Here is a 21476-nt window from a genome sequence, read left to right as displayed (position 1 = left end):
AATTCCCTTACATGGCCTTACCCTTCAGATATTCCTTGTGTCAGGTAGGGGAGGAGTCGTATAACCATCCATATGACCCCCAAGACCCCGTGTTGAAGGGCTAGATGACCATTCTGACTTGATGCCTATAAGAATTGTATCCTAACATTATGGTTATACCAAGTTGAGCAATTGGGATTGAGACAAAGAGCTGAATAAAATAAAACAATAATTTCTGGGATTTTGCAACACAAAAGCTTTGCATGTTTTTAGCTTGATTTCTGAGTGTGAATGTATTGATTAGCACATCATTTCCTTTGGGTGTCACAAAATGATGGATACAACACTGTTTTATTTTTTAAGTTATTGAAAATATTTGCAGGCTCTTAAAGTGTAATATATAATAGAAATAAAATAATCAGAATCCAATTAGTGTACATGTACAACAGAATCACATCTCAATCAGTTCATGCTGAGGGTGTGTCTTGAATAGCAGAACTATATCATATCTAAGAGCTATTGATTGGCATAAATACACTGACTCTCTCTGGTGAGATGAATAATTAATAAGACACCAGATCTGAGGCCGCGCTTTATCTCTGCTGTAAGAAAAATACATACTCAACACGTTTCAAACACGTGTTCAGTTCTGCATACTGAATGCAAAATTTCAAAGTTATAGCTCAAATTGAAGTTTCTCAACACAGTCTTTGTTTCTTAACTTTTGCTCTCATATGTGTCTTCCATGTATATGTGAGTGTATCTTGGTGCTTCAGCCTTCTTGTACCTTTTTCATATCTCTGGTAAATCATTAATCATGAGGGAACCAAGTCAAGTAACACGTTTCCCATGGGGCAGACAGGAGCAGCAGCTTGAGAACAAAAAGAGGCAAGAACAGCGGGAGAAACTGAGAGGAATGGAAAGAGAAACTGGAGTGAGCTGGAGGTGGAAAAGCAGAGCAGCAAACAGCAGTTTAGGAGAAAGAGACTCCACTTATAGCTAAGCGACCATTCTTGAAGAAAGTTTTTGATCAAGCAGTTGTATAGACGCCAGGCCTGGCATGGGGTGCCCTGTGTGTCCTCCAGGACCGGGGCCCTTTGTGCCTCTCTGGCTGCCCAGCCAGGCTCTCCGGATGCCACATCTCCAGAGAAAAGCTGCTTTTCCACCCTGCTCCTACAGCCCAGCCAACACGAACACACACACACACACACACACACACACACACACCCACCCACACACACACACACAGGTACCCCATACTGTAGAAGCTGACAGGGGGAGGATAGAGCAGAAACCCTCTGAGAATTATCTCTCCCTTTTCTTCCTTCTCCTTTTCTTTCTCCTTTCACCTACACACCCATATCCTTTTTTCAGTATTCTCTCAGGTCTGTTGGGGATTGGACTAGTGGACTTTGTTCCCCTATGATGAATGATTTGCCTAAAAATACTGTCTGTATGCAAGCGAGTACAGCAACCAGGTGGAAGAACTTACTTCCACAGTGAGAAATCACATTACTTTTAGGCCACTTTTCTATTCTGCTGTCTGTGGATGAACAGCAGCATTGTGTATGTGTGTGTGGGTGCATGTGTGTGTATGTGTGTGTTATTGTGATAATATACCGCCTTTCTGGGACAAGTGACGTGTAGTTTGATTAAATCCATGACCTTCACCAGCAGCACAAGCAATCAGCAGACGAACACACACGTTCTCACACCTGCTGCATACTTAACTCCGCATTGGCACACGAACATGCAATCAGCACCTGGAGGAATCTGTCGCATCATTGATCCACATGTGCGTGCACACACACACACACAATCACACAGGGCTTCTTTCAAATTGCATTTGAGAGTCCCTCATTTTACTTACATAAGGTTTTGTACAGTGTAATACTATTTACTACTGTGGCAGAAAGGCTTGGCTGGATGGGAATGCTAGGGCTATGAATGTATAAATAAATTCATATGTAATCTAGATTTAGATTACCAAAGCAAAAGTCAGAAATTCCATCTTACTTCCTAGGATGCAAAAGGGAAATCATTCAAGTCCCCAGTCTATTTCAGCAGGCTGCTCTCCCATTGAGTGGTATCACGATTTTCCCCTCCCCGGTTTTATTACTCCACATAATGACTAATATGCAACCACTGTAACAGCGACGGCAATAGTTATATTATGTTATTGTGACTATAACTGAGACTGCAGCTGTGTATTTTTGTTCCCTGGCTGCTCGAACATCTAATGCTTATATAACAGAAATGGCAGCTGATGTGCTGTAGCACTGTGTTATTGTACTGTACCACCCTGTGGTTCTACCAGCCTTTAGCCTGATGTAAAAAGATCTCACGTAGACCTTGTGTCACAGTATATCAAATCAAACTTTGTTTTCTTGCCTTTTGCTATGAGTGCGGCACAACATTTCATTGTCTGTAGTATCTCTTATACAGCAATTTTCCCCTACGTTTTCTATTTCCCAATGTTTTTGTTGTACTGCATTTGGACTTTAATACAACCTAAAAGATAATTATAGATTATGCAAATTCAGCCTTTTTTTTTTTTTTTTTTGTACAATCGATCATGATTGCTATCAGTGATAACACTGCTCAGTGATAACACTGTGTGTAATTTTCTAAGCCCAGTCAATTGTACATTTTCACAGACCACTTATACAATTAAACTTAATAATGTTTGTGAACCTAAAAGAGCCTGGCCTTATTCTCAGCTTAGCACACTCTGATGACTCTGATGAACCACAGCAAAGTAATTATGGTACCTGAATTTAATCATAAAGAAAGCCAGTATACCAGATGAGAAGACTTAAGATCCTGTTATTGTTAAAATATGTTTTTATGTTAGAAACATGAGTGAAAGCACCTGGAATATCTGCAACAATCCCACTGAAAACAACTACACTAAAGTCAAGTCAAATGACAGAAAAGTACATTTTTTTCTGGCAAAACTAAGTTTGTTTAAGGCCTATTTTCATCTGAGTTCTCAAATCTCTTGCGCCTCAACTACTTTTTAAAGATGTTTTAGATATGTTACAAGAGCTCACAAATTGCATTGGTAGGATTAAATGAGTAACAAAGTTGCAATAAACTTTTATACTTTAAAAGCATTTGTGCTTGGGATGGGATTTCTTGCAGAGCTGCAAACTGCTGCATGAACACCAGCAATATTTGCTGTAAAAAGTATTATTTTACTCTGAGTCTAATATATTTTGCCTCATGCTTATCATACAACACAGCAAAGAACATTTACGGTGCCACAAACAAAATTTCATAGGGCCATAAAGTTCTCCCTTGTTTAACTAGTGGTTTTGGTGGTTCAGTGCTTCAAAGCATGAACAGCTACCACAGCAGAGTCACAATCATTTTTATGGTTAATAAGTGTGTATAATGGGGTTTTATGTGGGGGCATCCTCTAACTCGTCCATCTTTGTTCTAGCATGCAGACCTGGAACTTACAAAGCTTCGGCCACAGATGCCTACTGCACCAAATGTCCTCCTCACAGCTCGTCCCCGCAGGAACAAGCCATCGAGTGCATCTGTGAGAAAGGTTTCTATCGCGCTGAGACTGACCCACGCTCAATGGCCTGCACACGTGAGTGATACAAAAACTAGCATCACATTCATGATACGCTCAGTGTTTGCTATAGTTTCTCTTTTATATTTTATGTTATAAAATAACTGGATTGCATTTCAGCTCGTGGGTAGTATAGTCCTATAAGAATTTATACTGCATTGCTCTTTTCCTATTATTTTTTTTCTATATGTATTCACCTCTGTGAACCCTCCTCTTCCTCTGCTGCTGTTCACTTACACAACACACACATACAGCCATTGCTATGTGGCTACAGCCAGTGAAAATCTCAGATGAGATGCTGATATGGTTGATACTCTGGCAGAAAGACGATGATATTTGTTATTCTGTGTCCGCCTCTCTGTCTTTCTCTCTCTCTCACACACACATACACACAAACACACACACACACACACACAAACACACTTACATGGCTAAAGGGATTGGGCCACATCCCCATGAACAGGGATTGAAGAGAAGAGAGGAGGGAAGATGGAGGGGATGAGACAGACACAAAGAGATGGATTTAGATAGAAGAAGAGGTGTGGAGTTTGGAAAGCACAATAGGATGTTGGGCATGGTGGAGACAGAAATAGCTAAAGAAATATGGGGGAACACACACACACACCTACACAGGCGTGTACATGTGTATCCAAACCCATTATCAGGTTATGGTAGATTACACTCATTAATCGTTGGAGCAGGTGAGATGTAACAGGGGTTATCAGCTGGGTATGAGTAACGGTTTGTTCAAATATGTATGGACACACACAGACACACATACACACACACACACACACACACGCATACACAAACACACACGTGCTCTCTTGGAGGACTGAGGGGGTAAAATGAGAATATAAGTAGAAAAGGTGAAAGAATAAGTCATGTAGACATGAGGAATGACACTTAAAACCCAGACAAAGAATACAACAGTGGGAGGAAAAGTGGTCTATCGGAGTCGAATAATCTAAGTGTCATAAAAGGCTGATCAGTAGCAGCAGTGATGATGGACAGTTAAAGCTACCGAGTAAAGAGGAAGGGGTGGGGGTCGAGGAAAACATTAAAGAAAATTTGCAACACACCCTTTTGGCAGATTTATGACCGACAGCCTCAATTATACCCAGCATGCCCTCCATCCCCCATCCTCAGTTCTCCCCCATCCCTCCTGCACCTCAGAGAGGGTTGCTACTGGGAAGACTAATCAGGAAAGTCCCAGCCTCTCTTGGTGCCCCCCTGGGGCTCACTGCTCATTCAGGACCTGATGAGATGTCAAGTGAAATGGTCATCCACTCCAGAATTTCCATATGGTTGAGATACCTGCACCATGCTGTGCTGTGAGGAACTGTAATCAATGATTTCCACATCAGAAGTTCCCATGCAACATGAATGGCATTGTGCTAGCTTACCTTGATGTGTTGGAATTTTTCTTCTATTTTCTTTAAATTTCTCATTTGAAAAACCTCCTCAGATTCAGTCAACAACAGCTCCAAAAAATATAAAGAAGTAGAGACAGTCGGGAGAATTTTAATATCCTGGGTAAGATTTGAGAAGGGGGAAAAAAAGTAAATAACAGTTTAAATAAACTTTAAGACATCTATGTTACTGCAGAGGGTCATTAAAGCAGAGGGCTCAAGAGGGCTCTGGCACTGTGTTAGCCAATAAAATAGGATTACTTGTTGTATTTGTTTATTTTGCTTGCTGTGACAAAAACATAAAAAGGCTTATTATCTGCAGTGCAACACCAAAGTGTTTAATAACATCCTGTGATAAAATAAGACTTCTCTACAGTCAAGGATCAAAACTGTAACATCATATGAGTTCTCTTTGCAAAATGATTTAATGTAGAGATGTGATATATGATTCTCATACATTCAAATTTACAGTCGGGTGGACTCTCAGTCTGTGTTCTCATTAACTGAGCGCTAACTGTCCCACTCCCTGGCTGGGATCAGTTCATTCATTTCTAACTCAATCGCTGTTAATTCTTTTCTTAATAGTAACTGCAATTACTATATAATGAACATATAGACAATGCTCAGTGTATGAATGTCTGTGGCTCAGTAGTGGAAAGACAGCAGCTTGAAGACAGCAACACTATACAATGTTTCTCAACAGGTTCAGGCTGGGATTAGCCTGTATAGTTGAGCACATATGATTACAATTACATTTCACTTTAGTATTAGTCATGTATTAGTGTGTGATAATATTTGACCACAAGTGGTGCCATGAAGCAGAGATTTTAAGAATATGTAGATATCGCTACTGATGGGTTGAGTCTATTTTACTGCCAAACAGGTAGACATAATTTTAGTAATGAAGGCAGGAGAAGACGGTGCAGTAAGTAAATACAACTTGTTTACCAAAGTTGAGATCTTTTTTTGTTGTTGTTGTTTTTATTTGGTTCTTAAAAGTCTTGTTCAAATGATGTAAACTCACCATGCCTCTTTGATGCTGACCGCTATCTGCCTAAGGCTAGATGCTCAAGGTAACATGAGATGCTGTTAGTAATTTAAGTCTTTAATGGAAATGTTGCAGCTTGAGTTAGATTCTGGGTAAAAACAGGTCCCATTATAAGACAAGAATGGTATTAATTATAATATACCTCTGCTTCTGATCCTTCTGCATTGATTTTAAACTGTTTTTTATAAGCTTCAAATTAAATAGCTGGAATGCTCTTATTAGCATATTTATCAAGCTTCAAGGATAGAGTAAAAAAGGTTATATTACTTAGTGCACCAAAAAAACTGATCTTTTCTTGAGTTAAAAAGAGAGATAAATTAAAAAAAATGTTTCATCTTATACAAAAGAAAAAAGTGCAAACACAAATCTACCCCTGCATCTTCTATCAGGTCCTCCATCTGCTCCAGAGAACCCCATTTCAACAGTGAACGAGACCTGTGTCACCTTGGAGTGGTCGCCGCCCAGAGACACGGGAGGCAGAGGAGACATCACCTATAAGCTCCACTGCAGGAAGTGCACCGGTGATGGCAAGAAGTGCACACCCTGCGGCAGCAGTGTGCACTTTGTTCCAAGACAGCTTGGCCTCTCGTCTGCCACTGTGTTGATCACCGACTTGCAGCCGGACTCCAACTACAGCTTCACCATTGAGAGCCAGAATGGAGTGTCAAACTTAAGTCCAACACCAACTGGAACAGTAGTCATAAATGTCACAACATCGCAGACAGGTGAGAATGTAGACACGTCCACATGTAAACACAAAGATTGTTTTACAGACACAGAATAGTTCTTCATATGGCTCAGTTTTTCAGGGTTTGAATTGCAGTAACTTTTAAATAAAGGATTCTGCAGGATTTCAGTTATATTCTCTTTTACAAGCTGATGAGAAAATCCTCTTGGGGAAGAGCGCTTATCCGCAGGAACTATTCTTGTTCTGTATTAAAGCCTATTTTTAAAAACAGACTGAAAGAAGCAGCATTAAGCTTTTACATGAGAACTCTAATTTTGCTGCTGTGAAGTATTACATCGATAGCAAAAATGACACCTCTGCACCTCTGCTTGCACATCTTTAATCATATGTGTCTCTGTCACAGTGTGGGACTGTGGGAGATTTGTGTGAGTGAGGTGTGTATGACAGGGTGGTGATGACTAATAGGCCTCATACTAGGGATATGTGTAATGACAGGCAGGGGAAAAGTGAAAAGGGTGTACGAGGTTGTTAACCTCATTAAGATGTGCACATGCTACTCATAACTATAGTCTGTATTGAACGCACACACAAAGACACGCATACAGACACTGACAGATCACACACCACACACACGTTGAAGACGTGTACCGTATATAACACCTTGAAGGCTGTCTCGTTAACAAGACATGCAGAATGCATCATAGGTCTTCACACTGAATTAGTTCAGGAAACCCACCAAATCTCTGTCCAGTTTTATGTTTTCTCATATATTTTAAATTCTCTTTGTTGTTCATGTTTTTATCTCCTACTTTTTATTTATTTATTTTAGTGAGCGTAGTGCTGAAGGAAAGGAGGAGCAAGGACAGTGTGACTTTGGCCTGGCAGGGTCCAGAGAGGCCCAACGGAGCAATAGTGGAGTATGAGGTCATCTATTATGAGAAGGTGAGAGAGATGAACAAAATACACATTTTCAAACAGACGCTACACCTTATTTTATTTTATTTTATTTTAATCTTATTTATAAAAGACTGCATATTACAAATAGATCTTATCAGGATTGATAGATGTTATTAGGTTCCATGATGGGTAAGCAGATCCATCTATTTTACCACTATAAACAAAAAAAAAAGGTTCTGCTGTTTTTGGGGTTTTTTTTTTGTTTGTTTGTTTGTTTTTTGTTTTTTTGTTTGTTTGTTTGCTTTTGTCAGACATCTAGTTTCAGTAATTAAAGCGATCTATTGACAGAAGGCATGACAACGTAGAATTGTATGATTGTGTTGCATCACCTGATAATTAGAATTTTTGTATTATTCTAAGGCCACAGAGATGCTGGCCCACAATGTTGCAACACCTTGTTACTGCATTAACATTTAAAAGAAAAAAAACTATGAAATGGCTCTGGAACTGGGCCTTTTTTTGCCTTTCTCTTCATGGCCACTGATGTGTTTCCAACTCCCCTGAAAGGGAAGGTCAAGTAAGTGGAATTCTATGTACGCTGCTAAATTGTTGGAGCTATTTTTATCTCACATTACATTTTTCTGTTTCCTGCAGTGACACCAACTACTGTTTTTTTTTTGTTTTTTTTTTTTTTTATCTGCCTTGAGTTTGCAGGGTTTTAAGAAAACAGGGAAAATATGGAATTTGTTTTTCAGATTTCCCAGGTCTGGATGAGCTATTGTATAAGGACTATTGAAAAACACTTGTGTTTCCACTTTCTTCTTTCTGTTAGTACTTCTAAAAGATAAAAATTAGATGAAATTCAAAATCCATTTATTTGTAACCCCCTAAATTGCCCCTTGGGGACAAAACAAAATATTTGAATTGAATTTTCATATTTAAGACGTAAAACAGTAAGACTAGATTGGAAACCATGTTTTTTTTAATAGTCCTTTTGAAAACCTCTAAAGTTTAACTGAGCATGCAGAGTGCTCATCAGATACAAAAGACCATAACGTATGGAAAACTGACACCAAAAACCTGCGCCTTGATTTTTTGGCTAATGCAATCTCTGTGTTTGAGACTGAATGTTTAGAGTTCCCGACTAAAAAGCCATAGACACTTTGCATGCATGTCTGTCTGTGTGGCAGCTTGTGTGTCCTTGGCTTAGGGGGAAGAACAGGTTACCCGCTAATGGCAAACTTAGCTGTACCATCCACTCCCCGTCCATTTGCCATACAATAATGACTTATCTGTCATAAGTTAGCTCAGCCCAAGGGCATACCCAGCTTTACTGTCTATTTCACTCTAAATGGGAACATATTTTTTTTAAAAATTACCATTATGTTGAACTGAAGAAGAGTTGAGCCTTATCATTAAGAAAATAAAATCAGTAAGTGAATGTCTAACAAGTCAAGTGAGTATAGTAGAAGGCTGCGTCACCTGCTGCTGGCTATAAAGAACTTTTCATTGGCTTGATTATTCATACCGCCTTTTGTTTTCTTTTCTTGTTTATTTAAATCTTTTATGTTTTTTGATGGTGGTTAGCGGGCAGTTAGCTAGTGCAGCCTCATGGCTGTGTAAGCGAATGTTTGATAATTTAAATAGATAACTTTTTATAAGTAATTTTTGGATCTTATTTAGAAAACAAATATGGGGGAACCACGGTATGTGATTGTTCATGATGCTGAGGCAAACTAACAGGTAGCACCAGTTGGTAATTCCCCTTTGAACAAAAATCTTATTGCTTCTCCCATTTTATGTTTTAGCATTGCCACATGAATATAAGGCTGCATGTGGGTTTGGTTATAAATGATTTTTACAACGAGGTTGTAAATCCATTCATAAAAATGTAGAATTTGTTTCAATCAAATGCCAAAAATTACCTGAAAACCAACTAAGGAGCCTGGAAAGCAAAAATACTGCAATATGCATGAATCCTAAGTTTGGAATTATTTTCACAGGTACCATAATCTCATTCATCAATATAAGTTAATCTATCTAATAACACCATGAAGAAATGTGTGTGTGTGGGGGGGGGGACAGACTCAGTATTTCATGAGATACTGACATTTGAATGGGAATCTAATGGAGCCAAGGATGCTTTGGAGCCAGCATTTAGCCCTTGTTAATAGTATTGCAATTCAGCACACTTCACCATAGGTTTCCAATTTGTTCTTTGACTGCTCCCTCCCAAAAAGCCCACCATACCCCAATTAGTCAGCTCAATTAACTAGAACAGGCACCCCCCACCTAACATTCAGTTTTATCTGACACATAATTAATTCATGCTTCAGTACAGTTTGCATCAGGGAGGACATGGTACCCATCAAAAAAAAAAACATTTAAACACCACATTTCATTTCATTAAGGTGCTGGCAGGATAATTTTGTTATGTTTGGGCAGTAGCATCATACTTAAAAGGCATGCATCAAAGTAGTGTAAATCTTCTGATTTTATCCCTGTCATGAGAGGGAATGTTTCTCCCAAAACATCTTTATAAATAACTGCTCCTTTAGCGCAACACAAAATCCTGGAGTGTCTCCGTAACACTTTAAATCCAACGCGTTCAGTCCTTTTTCTCTTGTGCTTCATCTCCATGCTGGCAAGATATGGGTTTAGCCTAAGGGCACGTCTCTAATGACTTGTTCATCACAAACATTTCTCTATCTCTCTGTTTCTACCTCCTTATCCCTCACGTCTCCTCTGCTGCTCACATCAAGCTAATTAACCACACATCTGTCGAACAAACCTTGTAAAACACAGCCAAGGTGATGAAATTAAGACTGCGAGTGTGTGCGTCCATGTGTATGTGTGTATTAGCATGTGTTAACAGTAAAATAGCATTAATCCATGTTGTGCAGTCTTTTCCATTAGGTAGAGTATCAACTTCTCTGCAGGGAATGAGCTTACTGACAGACACACTTATTCTGTATTCATCCTCCCACACACACACAACCAAGCAAGGGCACACACTCACAAGGTAGTCGAAGAATGAAGTGGAGCGGGACTAGTAACCACATATTGCCCCAGAGTGTACAGATGATAAAATCGAGGACTTGACAGATGCTCATGTACAAATGCGGGCAAATGGTCCAGTGATGAACAAATGAAAACTTTGTGAGGGGTTTTTGGTCCCTAGAGACATTTAAATTCAACGGATTGAGGTTTTTATTATTTTCAGCTTTTCCTATTTTCTGTGTCTCTCTCAATACCACGGCTCATCGCCCTACATAACACTCTTTTTAAAGTTTTCGTACCTTGTACTTCTTTTATTTTTTATTTTACAGTTAATATTTTTCACTTAATATTTAATTTTCTCTCCTTCACTGCAGAACCAGCGGGAGCAGAACTACACGGTTTTGAAGACTCGCTCCAACATGATGACAGTGGATGGGCTGAAGCCAGGGACCACCTATGTGTTTAGGGTTAGGGCTCGAACCGATGGGGGCTACGGGAGCTACGGTGGAGAGATTGAACTGGAAACAAGTCATGAAGGTAAAGAATAATGAAATATTTAACAACTGGTTTGATATATTTTCATCTGTATTCCTATATTTTAAATTTCCCTGCAGCTTTTAGCTTGAACATGGAATAACAGGTACTGGTTATAGTTAGAGTTGATTAATTCTGCTTCTTCAAAAGCAACCCACCATATATCCAAACTAAAAATGCAGGCCAAGAAGAAGGACAAAGATTAACAGCACAGCAAAATGTGCTGTCATCTTCTATCAAATGTGTTAAGGGTCTGATTCATCTCTCACACAGTTTAAATCAATCCTGGGGATGGTTGTAAAATAGCTCACTTTCATCCAAACATCTTCTTCAGTTCTGCTGTCAGACAGAGACTTCCAGGCAGCCTCACAGGTTGTCGTCGATGTATCTGAACCAGTAGCTTCAAAGTATCCTGGAATACTTATCAGGTACAAGGAAGACAACTCAGTTTGACAAGAAAGGGTGGGAAAAAAAGGAAAAGCATCCCCAGCTTGGAGATCTTAATTTACACAGACTAATGGAGCAAAATTGATGTTAGTGACGCACCAGAAAAAGTCAGCACACATTCTGAATACAGGTATTTTTTAGCATTTCAGTGCGATAATTTAAACTTTTCACTTAAATTCAGATAAAATCAGAAGAGAAATCTAAGATACTGAGGCCTGAAACACACACACACACACACCTCATGTTGAATCTCATAGATAATGTTGTCACACTCTCTGCCACGAGTCCATTTCTCTTTTGTTTGCTTTCATCCACTTTCATTATCTCTTCATTGTGTGCTCGAGGATTTTCTGCTTTAGAAACCCCTTAATGTCCTCTTTAAAGTGATCTTTGATTCCCAGACAGGCAGGCAAAGTGGAATGAATAGCTATATGTATATTTATGCGTTATATTTTCATTGTGCAGCACACGAAAAGGCACATATTGACCTATAAATCATTCAGTAGTTAATAAAAGTAACTCAAAGCTGGGTTTTGGTCCTGTGCAACATCAGAACTGATTCATTTCATATGTCAGGATACTGGCAGAGTATTTCATTTATTTAAACCATTGCTGAGTCTTCAAACAACAAGTTCAAATTGAAGTGAAACACTGTAAAACACAGTGTAGCTGATCTTCTAAAAATCACATCAAGGCTTTCTAATCAGATCAATTTTGTCGATCGTTAAATGTGATTATGTGTGTGCCACCAACTTCAATGGGAGATCAATGCCAGTCTGTGCCTGCCTAGGGGTATTAATTTGCCCTCTCAACGCACACACACATACATATTCATATTTAGTGCACACACACAGACACACACACCCACTCATGCTTAGCTAAGCCAGATAAATGGGGTATTTGTTTTGAGTAATGGCTCGATTGGTGTGGCGTAAAAATCGATGTATCTTTGCAGAAAGTTCTCGGCGGTAGCCTTGTTATGTGCACTGTTAACATATCCATTTGGACAGCGCAGCCAAATGGGAATGGCTTTCACGTCCACTCTCATACCCTCATAGGCGATGCAGAGAGGGAGAGCGCTTTTCATCAAGGGGCCTTACTTACTATTCCATCCACCTCCTTTTCTCTCTTGTGGTGGTTTGCTGCTCTCTCGTTTTCCCCTCCTTCCACCTGTCTTTTATCTCTTTTCTATTGCTATCATATTTCATGTTCTCTCCATCTTGCCTCTGCCACATTTGCCATCTTGCTGTCTTTTTTTAACTCGAAGCCACCCTTAATCTTTTCTCCCATCACCGCCCTCCAGTAGAAAACATCCTTGATTCCATTCCATCCTTATTTATGCTTGCTTTAATAAACCAGTCTGTTCACTTTTTCTTCTTTGCAGACGTCTTGGCCATAGGGGACCCCAACCAATCCACCATTCTGGCTGTCTCTATCGCAGGTGGAATCGTTCTTCTCATCTTCTTGGTGACCTGCTTTGTTGTCAGTGGAAGGTAGGGTCAACACAAAATCACCACTATAAGAAAAAATCCTTTATGTCAAATAGTAAAATTACCTTAAAGTGGAAGCCTATAAATATCTATTTTTGCTACCATCCTCCAATCCCATGTAAACCAAATTATTTCAAAGACTGTTTAAGATCAAGTGTTTTCTTCAGAGGATTTATCTCCTTGCTAGACAATTTCATAGATGTCAGAAACTATAAAAATAAATAAATAAATATATAAATTAACCAAAAAAAAACAAAAAAAACTAAGATCCACACCTGTTGTACCTGATAAACGGTGTTCCACTATCTTTGTAAGTATTTGTATGTTTTGTGTAAGACCAGTGGTTTTAGGAGAATAACATTTTTAAATTTTATTTTAACGATTTAAAGCCTGAGGTCTTTGAGAACACATGGTGCCACACTATGATAAACTGATAAATACTGATGATGAAAAATTTTAGAGATGTTGAAAAATATTCACAAGACTAAAAAGGTGAATATTTGTAAACAGTTTTTAAAGATTTCCAACTTACGTAGTTATGAATTTTCCCTGATAGACTGATAATTAAATAAGTAGCAGTATTAGAACCCTTGAAACTCCGTGAGTGAACTTCATCAAGTTTTAACATTTAGTTAAAACCCATCACATCTAATTTGCAGAAAGCCTATCTGGTTATATTCAAATGCACTCATGTACACATAAGCTGGTCTCCTGTCTCTCTTTCTCTATCTCTGGGGGCTTTTTTGCGGGTGTGGAAAAAGTTGGCTGTCCACCTCTGACATTTACACAGCTGCACAAGTCTGACTAAAGGTTGTGTTACTCTGAATGTGAAGAGCGTGGAGTCTCTATGGTCACTCTCTTTGAAGGTTAGACGGCTGTTAATGCTCTGTCTCAATGGAGGCCAAAGAGGAGAAGAAGATGAGGGGCAGAGAGGAAAATAAAAGAGCATCGACTGGTGAGAGGAGAGAAGATGAAAGGATCTGAGTTAGGTGAAGGCTTTTTGGAGAAGGGAGGAGAGGGAAAAAAGGATGACAAGCATCCGTGATTTACCGTACCTGTAACCTAATGTTTGTCCTTCATGAGTTTCAACTAGATTAGCCACATTTTAAGAGCTACACACCCCCATACACACACACACACACACACACACATTCATGCAAACATGCTCATACTTGTGTACACTCACTAAAAACATTAGTATTGATTCAGGTGATTGCTTATCAGGCTGAGTGCTCTATTCACTATTGACTAGGGTGGATGTAATCAGCAGAATCTGTCCTATGTGGTGGACACACACATGCACAAACATATTACACTCATGAACAGAAACACATAAACTTGTTTTTAATCAGATGGGAATTATGGGGTTGTCCATCTGAGAAGGAAAACAACCTGTTAAACATTTTTAGTTATAAACGCACATGATGACACACACACTAATCAGGTTTCACAGGCTTGGGAGGTGTTAACTAGGTTTTACAGAAGGGTTGATGCCCTGCCATCAGTTCCAGGTCTCTCTGCCTCTGTGTGTGTATTCCTCTTACACTGAAAGGTGTGGACATTCGTGAGGAGGTGACGTTGATTATTAATTTCTATTAAGCCTCATCTATTCATCTTTTAAAACATGCGGGTGCATGTTCCCAGGTTAAGTGTGTACCATGTTTGCAACTGGGGAATGAAACAAGGATCAAAGCTACATCACTACAGTGACAAGAAGGGGAGAGATAGTGCTCAGGGGGGCAGAAAGATGGACAGAAGGGGGGTAAGGGAGAGACACAAGTGGAGAATAAACATATTAGATAGGCAGTGGGATTGACAGGCTGCAGCAAAGAGAGGGGAGAAGGTACATCTGAAGTATGCAGGTGTCACTAGAGAGCCGCATTTCAGATGTGTGTGAAAGACAGAGGGAAAGAGGCGGAGGCTTGAGAGAGAGAGAGAGCGAAAGAAAGGGAGATTGATGGAGAGAGGAGGAGAGCCAAGGGAAAGGAGAGGTGCAAGGAGCAAAAGATGAAAAGCTGGATTGCAAGTGTGTTTGAAAAAGGAGGAGGAAGGGTAAGGAGAGATGATGGGTGGGCGATTGCACTGTTATGTGCAATAGGACTGTCATCCTTGAGGTTTCTGAGAAATTGGGAGAAAATCTAAAACTAATCTCCTCTTGTGTTGCACATACATCCTTTTTTCATCTGTCCCATCTTATCTGTCAGTCAAATTCTCTTTCACTCTTTTACTCCATACGCTCATTTTACCCTCCCTGCTGCTGATTTTCTCTTCATTTCGCCCCCTTTTTTTGGCCCTTTGACTTTCATTTCCTGCTCTGTTGTTGAAATTTACATTTGGATGGATGTATCGACAATCTGATGTATTCGCTGCGACCAGCTCAATGTGGACAATGATTAAACTGAAATTGACATTGAAAGTCAGCCAGGTTTTAATTGATTTTCCACCAGACATTTATAAGACCCCCTTTTCTCCCTAAATGCCAGCTGTTTAAATAATCATTAAACTGGATGGAAGTGCTGAGGTTTTGTTCGTGCTTTTCCACTTTTAAATCCACAATCCTGATCACATTTAGCACAGCTTGATTGAAGGTTCTTATGACTGAAAATGTATGCCCACACAGTCTTTTTCTCACATAACCCACTCAGGCACATATAACTGGTCCTGCAGCCGTTGCTGGCAGTGTACTGAACAGCTATGCCTCATAAACGGGCTGATTTGCAGGCTATTCTGTTCTCTCCTGTTCTCATTTAATAAAGTGCTGTTATGCTATTGTTACTGCAGGAGGGAAAACATGAAAAAACACCCAAAGCTCCTCAGACACAGCACGCCGCTGACAGATCACACCAGTTATTGCTGTGTGCATGCCATTATTGCTCGGCGAGTAAATGCGTGCAAGCATGTGTTTGTGTGTGAAGTTTGTGCTTTTTGTCCTCCTGAGGGTGCTTTGGCAGGCTGGCAGGTGCAGACGACGGGGAGCTTGCAAGCAACTGGCATAGTCATGGCTTCAGCAGATGGCCTTTCACTCAGAAAGCATTTGCCCCTTCGGTCCTCACTTTCTCTCACTCCTTGTTAAACATGTTACAGCTTCTGCCTCCTAGCATCTTCATGTTTGCCTGTGCATGTTTGAGCCTGACTTTTGTCTGCATCCTAATGATGCTCCAGCCTTACAAACATCTCCTTTACTGAATAGCTGCAGGCGTTGGTTATACGCCAGAACCGTGTGTGTTATTTTCTGTCTTCAAGTTTTTTAATGTAGGACTTTTGGAAAGAAGTCAGTGTGAATTTGATCCATCTATGTTAAGCCGTTTCATCTACTTTGTGTCCCAAAGTCATCCTTTTTTTGCTGTATATCCGTTGCAATAGCAGCAGATGTTCTGCAGGGGTTCACATCCTAAAAAGGAAAATGACTTAAAATCTGATAGAAGTTAGAAATTGACTATTTTTTTAAATGAGTTTGACATTAAAAAGAACACAAGCCATCATCTTGCAGTGTGGTTCAGTCCAATAGATGATTTTCTGTAATTCTTCTCATTTACATTAATGTTAAGATATCAACTTTTTAGACCAAGAAAAGTTCTATTGCAGAGTATTACAAAAATACAAGGTAAACAGCTGAAAGGGAACAATATTAAAAAAAAGTGAGCCATCAAAATGCTGTTTATTGTGCCAGACAGACTTCTCAGTCTCTCTAATAGTGAAGAATAACAGCTCTACCTCCATAACACATTTCCATCTCCTGTTTATGTGTATGTATGTTTATGTGATGAAGCTCTTTCACCTCCGCAGCATCTGTGGTGCAGCCCAGGGTTATTCTTGAAAACTTCATGACACAAAAGAGGAGAGGAAGGATGAAAAAAAGGGATGTGTGTGCTAATGAAAACATGCCGCTGAGAGAGTAGAGAGCAGCGTTAAGAGGCAGCCAGTGAAAAGAGCTGCGAGAAACTGAATAACTACAAAACTGATTGAGTTTAAAACAGCTCAAAACATGTGTGTGTGTGTGTTTGTATGTTTGAATTTTCAAAGATGATAAGGGGAAACTGATGAGAAAGAAGAATGGTGAATGTTTTTCAGTTTTGTGTTCAGGAAAATCTTAAAGGGATGGGGGGGAAGGTACAAAGGCTGAAATAATGGAGTTATGATTGCTGCACAGTCCAGTGAATTTGGTAGAGGTTAAAAAAAGAAATTATCAGCGCAATTCTTCCTCTGTGGGTGGTTTGTTTGCTCCTTAAGCACTAATAATGACTTGGCAGCCAAAAGATTCAGTGTATACAAATCTAAACAAAAGCAGGCCAGTGTGGTGAGGTGTAATATCATTAGGCAGACTTCTGTCTGCTTGGGTAATGGTGCTTAAGCTGCAGGGTGTAGCCAAATACAGTTGTGTCTGCAAAATGCCTAGAAAGCATCTACAAAGCAGTGCGGTAGTCGCTGCATGACATGGAAATGAACAGATGTTGCAGTAGATCAAAATAACTGGACAACTGTTTTCATGCATGGTTTTAAAGTTTACAGTCCAATAAAATATATCTGTCACACACACACACACACACACACACAAATGCATACATTATCATCTTGACCTAATCAAGTTGTGCCAGTGTAGTAACATCATTAGGGAAATTAGTTTTACACCAATATCCACGCATGGATCTGTTAGCCAATATAAAGGTACACTTCAATTAATGATGCGGATGACATGCTTCGTTCCACCCTCTTGTATTTGACCTTTCGCCAGGTTGTTAAAAATTCGGCTACATTACACCAATTACCAAAGCAGAGCTTCTTCCTCTTCCTCTTCTTTTTCCTTTTCTTCCATTACCACTCTCTTTAATGAGAGGCCTGGAAATGAAATGTTTCCAAACAGGGTGTTAATGAAACATGGACAGATTTATTAGTCATAACTCTTCAGCTAATCATTTCCCCTTTCTAATAATTAGCTCAAGCTGAGTAAATCTTTTTACACTGCGGTCAGAGAGTGTTGAGCCGGTGCCAAAAAAACAGCCAAGATGAAGAGGGAGAAAGAAAGAAGTCCTACTCACTCCTGTTCCTGAAGACTCACATGAGCTTTAGTTTGTTTTTTTCATGCTGTTTGGACTCTTCATTATCCACAATCAGCTTTTATAAACTGTTGTGTTTATTAGCAGCCAAGCAGGGAATGCGCTTTGTTTTTCAGGTGACGAAGGAGGCTTAATTTTGCAGTGAAATAATGAGAGTGAATTTAATCCATTGATTTCATTCCCAGTAATTATTTTTTATTTAATAGCTTGATATTAAATGGAATCACTATTATCATGAGTAATGATGGGAGCAGATACCCACAGCAGGGTGTGTGTGTGTTTGTGTGTGTGTGTGTGTGTGTGTGTGGGTTTACCTAGGAGTGTGTGTGAGGAGGGAGTGATGGAGAAAGTAGGATAGATGTGTCATTTCATTGTGTCATGCTGGAGGGGTGACTAATGATTTACTGATTTCATTTTTCTAGTCATTCTGATTAGCAGAGGGAAAATAATGTGGGGAGACAGGAAATGAAAGAGGAGAGGAGAAGAGAAGAGATGAGATTAGAGGTGACAAGAGGAGAGGAAAGGAGAGGAGGAAGTAAGAGCAAAGGGAAAGAGAAGACAAAGGGCAAGGAGAAAAGAAAGGAAAAAACACATCACCACCCAAACAAAATACTTGTCATCTCTGGTCCTTGATTTTATGCTTTTAAAGTTTGGCTTGTGTCCTACTTTTTTTTTCAAGGTTATTCCATCTTTCATATTTACCTTAGTCTCTTTTATTCAGCCTTTTTTTCTGTTTACAATCAAGCTTTTCATTCTGTCCTGCTAAAGGTTTCCTTCATTTGATCTCATCTTTACCTCCCCTTGTGTTTATTTAATAGTTTTTCTGTTTTCTGCTGTCATCCTGTGTCCCTGCCTCTCGCCTTTCAACCCCCAAATGTTTTTCCTTCTCGATTCCCCTGCTTTTCTTATTTGATTCAAACAATCTCTTTGACATATCACTTTTGAACTGAAGATTGTAACAGTCTAAGAAACTGCCTGTCAGAGAATTAAGTTATACAGTATATGAGCCATGTGTTGACTGCACATCCGCCACATGATGGACATTTTCTTAACCACACACAGCTCTGTCCAGCTTTAGGGAAAAAAAAAAGCAGAATCACTGAGTACTCATTTTAATTATATCAGATTAATATCAAAGGAGTTACAAGTCGGCACAGCTCAGAGCTGGACATGTTGCGTCTCTTGCATTAGCCTGAGGTCAAACTGAGGCAGAAATGGAAGCAGGAATGGAGCCTGAGGCCTAACAGACCAATGAATGAAGAGCTGGAATACTACAAGCACTTTTCACAAAAATACAAATATAGCTAGAATTGAAATGTATTTATTATAGGTTGGAAGTAGATTTTTCATTATTTTATTGTTGGTTTTGTTATAGGATGAGAACATGTGAAAAGTAGATAACATTTAAAAGACAAGTATGGCAGGTTTAACTATAGGCCTGCAAGGGTCAGACTTTACAGTCCTGACATCCTGAGAAGAGACATTTTACTAAAATCTAAATACTAATGAAGATGTCTGACTCTATTTGTTTAAAAAATGAACATTTTTAAGGGGCTGGCCACATGAATTATAATTATTGAGCTGTCACATGTCAGAAAGACACACTGATGCTCAGTATTCACCTCATGTTCATGTGGTTGACCTCAGAGGGAGCTGGTTCCTTCCTAGTGTCAACTAGACTGAAGACTCCAAATTATTCTTTTGAGTTTATCTGGTGTTTGGCTTATGATGGACTGGCATCCTGCCCAATGCATTTCCTTGGTTTCAGGGCAGTGTATGCTAGAGTGGGATCCAATAGCTTCCTGTTATCTTGAGTGGGAGCAAGTGAGTTCAAACAATAAATGAATGTTGCTTTTTATGAGGTAGGGTTAATTAAGGTATAACTTAAAATGCTGTTTCACCGATGGGTTTCATTTTCTCTGATATACTGTGCAGCCCTAACCACCAGATGCAGACGCTTGCTCTTTCTCAGTCTTTCTTGCTTGTTCTGCATCCACGCTGTTGCCTGATGCTCTTCGCTCTCACATCTGTTCCTATCTCACTTATCCTCTTTCTCACTTTTTCCCTTCAGGGCTGAATTATGTACTGATTATGTTGTACTTGCTCTCTGTCCTTGTTAATTCTCACTGCATGCAGCTTGTGCTTGACTTCTCTATCCTTTGTTTCACTCTTCCCTTTTATTAAGATCTCTCCTTTGTTGCTTTTCCTGCTGGACTCTTTCCCCTCTTGAACTTTCACTTCTCTTTTTCTTCCACTTTATCTTCAGCTCTTGTTGTTCCTGCTCAAACACTGCCTCACCTTTCTTCCCTTATGTTAACCTTGGAGTTTTTATTCCTATGGCGGCTTCCACGCCTCTTCTCACGCTTTCTCTCCATCTGATTGCTTGTTAGTTGGTATGCAGGCTCGGACCCCCATTGTGCATTCTTGCCTGTCAGCACTCTCTTTTTCCATCTCCTTCTTGCTCTCTCTTTACTCCTCTTTCCAGCTTCTCCTGTCTATGCTTTCTTCTTTTGTGGGGGAAAAAAAACAGTGCAGCAGCATACAGGGCAGAAGAAAGAGCCTGCTCCCAGAGGATAAACAAAAAAAGAATTAAATAAGAGCTTTTGTGTTGTTTTGTTTTGTTTTGGTTTTTTTTTATGAGCCACTGTTTTCACTCAGTAGGGAAAATTAAGAGAGATAAACTGCAGCAAGGCAGAGAAAAAGAGAGGAAAATGAAGGAGGGGCTACAGTGACATTAATATATGGATGGAGGCTTTCTACTGGAATGACAAATGGGTCTCGAGTGACAGAGTATTATATTAAAAAGTAAATTGATATGCAAATGTGGAGTGGGTAGCTTTGGAGGACAGGGATAGCCTGTTGTCCTCGCTGAAGTGGAACAGAAAGGCTGAGAGAAAGGTGAGAGCTGGGATGTGATAGTGTTAAGGCAGTCTATGAATGTGTGTGTTTTAATGTGATTACTGCTGGACTGTGTAGTTTAAATCAGGATGGATCTAAGACTCAACATGCAGGACATGTGTATTTACTTCAGAGCATGCAAAGTATAATGGAGTTGGATGTCAGCTAAGTAGAGCAGTGATTTTACCCACAGCGGCTGGTGGTATTCATGTCACACTACAGTTATGCAGGCGAAAGAAGTAAAAGGAGAAGGTCTTTCTCCTGTTTCAGCTCAGGAATCTGTACGTTTATTCTGTGAATTCCTGAGACAAAAACATATCAATAGCAGACAAAAAGTCTTTTTATGTGGCTCAGTGGTAAGCAAAACCATGTTTTTCTGGCGTCGGACCACTCAAGGGTGGAGGTGCTTGAATATCCTGGAATAAAAAAAAATGTTCCATTTCAAA

General features: G+C 39.6%; 1 protein-coding gene across 4 annotated transcripts in view; it reads left to right on the top strand.

Annotated features, from left to right (window-relative positions):
• epha4b (eph receptor A4b) overlaps window positions 1-21476 on the top strand; it is an 82158-nt gene that overhangs the window by 37608 nt on the left and 23074 nt on the right. For all 4 annotated transcript variants that reach the window (XM_041992864.1, XM_041992863.1, XM_041992865.1 and 1 more), the window contains 5 exons: window positions 3425-3580; window positions 6412-6747; window positions 7540-7652; window positions 10982-11144; window positions 12973-13081. In XM_041992864.1, the coding sequence (XP_041848798.1) occupies window positions 3425-3580; window positions 6412-6747; window positions 7540-7652; window positions 10982-11144; window positions 12973-13081 (877 nt within the window). The remainder of the gene's footprint in view (window positions 1-3424; window positions 3581-6411; window positions 6748-7539; window positions 7653-10981; window positions 11145-12972; window positions 13082-21476) is intronic.

The sequence above is a fragment of the Melanotaenia boesemani genome, chromosome 8 (genome assembly GCF_017639745.1).
Source record: "Melanotaenia boesemani isolate fMelBoe1 chromosome 8, fMelBoe1.pri, whole genome shotgun sequence".
NCBI lineage: Eukaryota > Metazoa > Chordata > Actinopteri > Atheriniformes > Melanotaeniidae > Melanotaenia > Melanotaenia boesemani.
The sequence above is the reverse complement of the archived record's forward strand: the minus strand, read 5'-3'. Positions and strand labels throughout refer to the sequence as shown.